Source organism: Portunus trituberculatus, chromosome 32 (genome assembly GCF_017591435.1).
Source record: "Portunus trituberculatus isolate SZX2019 chromosome 32, ASM1759143v1, whole genome shotgun sequence".
In the NCBI taxonomy this organism is placed as follows: domain Eukaryota; kingdom Metazoa; phylum Arthropoda; class Malacostraca; order Decapoda; family Portunidae; genus Portunus; species Portunus trituberculatus.
In genome coordinates this window covers 7,702,182-7,708,181 of record NC_059286.1, presented here as the reverse complement: position 1 = coordinate 7,708,181, position 6,000 = coordinate 7,702,182, and the positions used below count along the sequence as shown (strand labels likewise).

The 6,000-nt window shown below is 44.3% G+C and overlaps 1 protein-coding gene across 1 annotated transcript in view; it reads left to right on the top strand.

Moving 5' to 3' along the window:
• LOC123511856 (slo-interacting protein 1-like) overlaps positions 1-6,000 on the top strand; it is a 184,597-nt gene that overhangs the window by 165,563 nt on the left and 13,034 nt on the right. The window contains 4 exon segments of the mRNA XM_045267906.1: positions 57-290; positions 1,323-1,502; positions 5,368-5,428; positions 5,431-5,621. Coding sequence (XP_045123841.1) covers positions 57-290; positions 1,323-1,502; positions 5,368-5,428; positions 5,431-5,621 — 666 coding nt within the window.

The following is a 6,000-nucleotide window of genomic DNA, read 5'->3' as shown; positions in this document are numbered from 1 at the left end:
ACTACTACCCACCACCACCACCACCACTAATACCCCCTTTTCTCTCCCTCTCGCAGGTGAACGGGCAGGATGTGAGCGGTTTAAGTCACACGGAGGCTGTCCAAGTGTTCCAGGAGGCGGAGGAGCCAATAATGGTGCAGGTGTTGCGTCGCCCCCACAACAACAACACCCAGCAACACCCGCCCTCCCCGCAGCCCGCCCCCCGCACCCCCACTCTTGCCGGGGAGGAGGGGAGAGAGAAGGATGAAAGTGATGATGGTCTGAACAACACTACTGGGACACAGACCGAGGTGTGTTGCGCTCTCTCTCTCTCTCTCTCTCTCTCTCTCTCTCTCTCTCTCTCTCTCTCTCTCTGTAAGCATTCGTCTATTTACTCAGTTTTCTGTACGTATGATTAAAATTATTGTCATTATTATTATCATTATTATCACCATTATTTGTTCCATTGACGTATTTGTTCAGATTATTATCATTACCATTATTTTCACCATTTCTTCTTTCTTACCCATTTCCTTGTGCCATTATTATCACCATTATTTTTTTCTTTTTTTCGTCTCCTGCCATTACCATCACCACTATTAAGTCCATTATGTCTTCCTTTTAAACGTTTTTTTTTTTCCCGCCATTATTATCACCATTATTTTTTTTTTACCTTTCGTGTCTTTCCTGCCATTACCATTACTATCTTTATTCTACCATTAATATCACCACCATTTCTTCTTCCTCCTTACTTATTTTCCTTTCACCATTATCATCACCATTATTTCTTCCTTTTTTTAACGCATTTTCTTCACCATAACCATTATCTTTTTCATGTCTTTATTACTACCATTATCATCACCATTACTTCTTCTTCATGTCTTTATTTCTACCATTATCACCATTATCATCACCATTATCTTCCTCTTCCTTCTACCATCACCATCACCATCATCACCATTACTTCCTCTTCACGTCTTTATTTCTACCATCATCACCATTATCATCACCATTACTTCCTCTTCACGTCTTTATTTCTACCATCATCATCACCATCATCACCATTACTTCCTTTTCACCTCTATTTCTACCATTATCATCACCATTATCACCATTATCACCATTACCTCCTCCACGTCTTTATTTCTACCATTATCATCACCATTACTTCCTCTTCACGTCTTCATTTCATCACCATTATCACCATTACTTCCTCTTCACCTCTATTTCTACCATTATCATCACCATTATCACCATTACCTCCTCCACGTCTTTATTTCTACCATTATCATCACCATTTCTTCCTCTTTACCTATTTTCCTCACCATACCTACCACCCACAGATCTCCCTGATGGGCGTGAGTGAGTGGGAGGTGGCGGCGTCAGCGTGGGCGGCGGCGGCGGGCGTGGGCGTGGCTGTGGGGGACGGGAGTGACTCAGATTCTCCTGACGGCGACTACATCTTCCCCGGCGACCTCCCGCAGTCCATCTCGCAATATTTGGAGCAGGAGATTGACTTGGAGGTAAGGAAAGGGAGGAGGGAGGAGGGAAGGAAGGGGGGAAGAGGTGGAGGGAAAGAAAGGAGGAGAGGAGGAAAGGGAAGGAGGGAAAGAGGTGTAGCTGGGAGGAGATAGGGAGGAGGAGGTGTTTCTGTAGGGAAGGGAAGAGAAGGAGGTGTGTTTTGCTGGGGAGGTGAGAAGGGAAGAAGGAATGGGGAGGGGAAGGAAGATGTGTGTCTGGGAGGAGGAGGAGGAGGAGGAGGAGGAGGAGGAAATGTTGCTAGGAGGGAGGAAAGAGAGGAAGGCGGGAAGGAGGTGTTCAGAAAAGGAAGAAGGAGGAAGATGTGTTTGGGAGATAGGAGAGGAGAAGGAGGAGGAGGAGGAGGAGGAGGAGGAGGAGGAGGAGGAAATGTTGCTAGGAGGGAGGAAAGAGAGGGAAGGCGGGAAGGAGATGTGTCTAGGAGTAGGAGGAAGAGGAGGAGGTAAGGAGGGAAAGAGATGTGGTTGTACTGTGGAGGAAGAGGAAAAAAGGAGTATCTAGAAGGAGAGAGAAGGGTGGAGACTTGGAGGAGAGAGAGAGAGAGAGAGAGAGAGAGAGAGAGAGAGAGGAGGTATATCTGAGAGGGAAGGAAGAAGGAAGGAAGGAAATAAGGAATGGAAGGAGAGGGAAAGGAAGAAGAGCGAGGAGGATGAAGGAAGAGGAAGAGATGAGGAGGAGGAAGAGAAGAGAGGTAGAGAGGACAGTTGAAGGGAGAGGAAGGAATGGAGGAGGAGGAGGAGGGAGGGAGGAAGAGAGAGGAGGGTGAAGGAAGAGGAAGAGAAGGGAGGAAGAGAGTACAGGTGAAGGAAGAAGGAGGAAAAGGAGGTAGAGAGAAGTGAAGGAAGAAGAAGGAATGAGAGGTGAGAGGAGGAAAAGGAGGTAGAGAGGTGAAGGTAGAGAGATGAAGAGAAGAGAGATAGAGAGGAAGAGGAAGAGGAAGAGGAAGAGGAAGAGGGAAGAAGGGAAAGGAAAGTAAATAATGCAAAAAAAATGAATAAAATGGATCTTTTTAATCTTTTCTTCATTATTTGTTATTCATTATGAGAGAGAGAGAGAGAGAGAGAGAGAGAGAGAGAGAGAGAGAGAGAGAGAGAGAGAGAAGAGGATAATTAGATTGATTGTGTAACTTTCGCTTTGCTTTCTGTGTCCTCCTCCTCCTCCTCCTCCTCCTCCTCCTCCTCCTCCTCCTCCTCCTCCTCCTCCTCCTCCTCCTCCTCCTCCTTTCTTCCTTCCCTTTCACAATGGAGCAAGGGAGGCAATTGTACATGATTGTTCGATTGTGTGTGTGCGCGTGCGTGCGTGCGTATGAGAGAGAGAGAGAGAGAGAGAGAGAGAGAGAGAGAGAGAGAGAGAGAGAGAGATCCAACTTCTCTTCACACGCCATCAAAAGATCAGAAACCCTTTCAGTAACCGCCTCTCTCTCTCTCTCTCTCTCTCTCTCTCTCTCTCTCTCTCTCTCTCTCTCTCTCTCTCTCTCTCTCTCGTAATGTCTCTTTAAAATCACATAATTGTTTTTCTTCCTTTGTTCGTCAGACAGAGAAAGGAAGGAAAGTAGAGAGAGAGAGAGAGAGAGAGAGAGAGAGAGAGAGAGAGAGAGAGAGAGAGAGAGAGAGAAAGTACCAGGAAGGAGTTTCTAAAATTATGGAAAAATATGATGAAAAAATTATAGGTTTCCATGACGAGAGAGAGAGAGAGAGAGAGAGAGAGAGAGAGAGAGAGAGAGAGAGAGATTTGTTAGCATTGTGGTGATATTAGTTTCACAGGATTACACGAAATTATATATCGATCTACTTTCTCTCTCTCTCTCTCTCTCTCTCTCTCTCTCTCTCTCTCTCTCTCTCTCTCCTTTCGCATAGTGAATTCTGTTGACAAGGAAGAAAATGAGGAAGAGAGGGAGGAGGAGAAAGAGGATAAAATGGAATTGGAGGAGGAGGAGGAGGAGGAGGAGGAGGAGGGAGGAGGAGGAGGAGGAGGACATCAGCAGGACTCTATCTTGCTTGTTTGTTTCGTTGACAGTTTTCTAAAAATCTTGTTATAAATTTTGCCTTTGATCATCGCGATAGAGAGAGAGAGAGAGAGAGAGAGAGAGAGAGAGAGAGAGAGAGAGAGAGAGAGAGAGAGAGAGAGAGAGAATATAAACACGGGAAGTAAGAAGGAGAGATGAAAGAATGGAGAGAGAGAGAGAGAGAGAGAGAGAGAGAGAGAGAGAGAGAGAGAGAGAGAGAGAGAGTATAAATACGGTAGGTAAGAAGGGAGAGAGAGAGAGAGAGAGAGAGAGAGAGAGAGAGAGAGAGAGAGAGAGAGAGAGAGAGAGAGAGAGAGAGAGAGTAGAGAGTAGAGATAGATAGAGAGAGAGAGAGAGAGAGAGAGAGAGAGAGAGAGAGAGAGAGAGAGAGAGAGAGAGAGAGAGAGAGAGAGAAGCTACATTAACACACCAGGGCCTCTACGTGAGTTTCTCTATAAAACATTACCCATGTATCTTAATTCCACGTATCATTTCTAGTCACAATGTTATCTCGTCTTGCAAAGCTCTCCATTGACTCACCACTGCCACCATTAACCTGATTACTGAGTGTCTTCCAGTCGTTCGCCTCTTTAAATCACATCCCGTTCCTTCACATCTTTAGAAAGCCAACGTGACCAAGCTTGCAATATTCAGCTTACTCTCAATGTCTTTATCCTCTATTCAGAAACGCTTTGCTCTCTCACCACGACTATTTTCAAAGGCCATACAGATGCTAATACCGGTTCTAGAGATTGATCCTGTTGTTAATATAATGCAGAAATATCGTCAATGTATCATGATGAAACATGATTAAATGCACGTATAACTTCATCTATGTTGTGGTCTCGGGAAGTGGTAAGGGCGTGGGGTTAACGTATTGCAGAAGATTGCTCTGACGCTTTTATTCAGAAACGCCTCCTCTTTCTCACTACGACGATTTTCCAAGGCCACAGGGACAACTAGCCGAGTTTTCAAGACAGTTTCTCCTTTTAGCAAACTAGAATTCTTGCCAATCTATCACCAGAACCTTAAAAATACTCTTAAAAACACGAGTATCTTCCATTGGAGCCTCTGGAAAGCAGTGATGGGGAGAGCAAAGCGTTTCAGTCACCTGGGATCAGAGGGAAGATGTCTTAATACCTTCATGGTTTGCAGGGTGAGTCAGTGAGGTTAATTGGGAAACACTTTATTCTCTCACCAACACTGTTTTCCAAGGCCACAAAGATGATTAGCGGTTTTTCAAGAGTGTTTCTCCAGTTGATAATATAGAAATCTTATCACTCTATCTATCTTTAGAATTATCAAAACTTGCTAAAAAATGTTTTATTTTCTCACCACGACTGTTTTCCAAGGCCACAGAGGTGATTAGCGGGATTTTCAAGAGTGTTTTTATAATTAATAATGCAGAAATCTTGTCATTCTGCCTCTAGAATTGTAAAAAACTTGCTAAAAAATGTTTTATTTTCTCACCACGACTGTTTTCCAAGGCCACAGAGATGATTAGCGGGATTTTCAAGTGTTTTTATAATTAATAATGCAGAAATCTTGTCATTCTGCCTCTAGAATTGTAAAAACCTTGCTAAAATTTTTTTTATTTTCTTACCACGACTGTTTTCCAAGGCCACAGAGATGATTAGCGGGATTTTCAAGAATGTTTCTACAGTTAATAATGCAGAAATCTTGTCGCTCTGCCTCTAGAACCGTAAAACACCTTAAAAAAATCGTGTAAATTTAAGTAAACCCTGATGAAATAGTACTGTATGAACACTATACCTTCTCTCTCTCTCTCTCTCTCTCTCTCTCTCTCTCTCTCTCTCTCTCAACAATAAATTTCCTCTTTGCAGGAGATCATATTGGAGAGAACATCGGCGGAGGAGAAGCTTGGTCTTACTCTTTACTACAGCAACGCCCCGCGCCCCCGCCCACGCACGTCGCTGAGCATGAGGTGGAGGGGGCGGAGGACGAGGGCGGGGGCGAGGATGGGGCGGGGCAGCAGGCGTACAAGGGCGTGGTGACGGAGGTGCTGGTGTCGCAGATCGAGCAGGGAACAGTGGCCAGCAGAAACGGTCGCTTGAGAATAGGCGACCAGATTCTACAGGTGAGGTGGTGATGATGGTGGTAGTGATGATGATAGTAAATGGTGGTAGTAAATTATGGAGGTTGTAAATGATGATGTTGGTGGTGGTGGTGATGATAATAGTGGTGATGGTAGTAAATGAAGAAGGTGATGATGATGATAGCACATAAGAGGTAAGCTGCAATAGGCTGTCCTGGTAGGCCTAATGTGGCATTCCCAGTATGAGCAAAGCTACGTAATTCCTTCTATCATCCCCAGTCATAAATTTATCTAATCTTCTTTCTAATCTTCTTTTAAAAGCTTCCTATTGACTCACCACTGGCATTATTACTAAGTTCCATTCATCAACCACTCTGTTACAAAACCAAGTATTACTATTATTGCAGCTTCAACCAATACT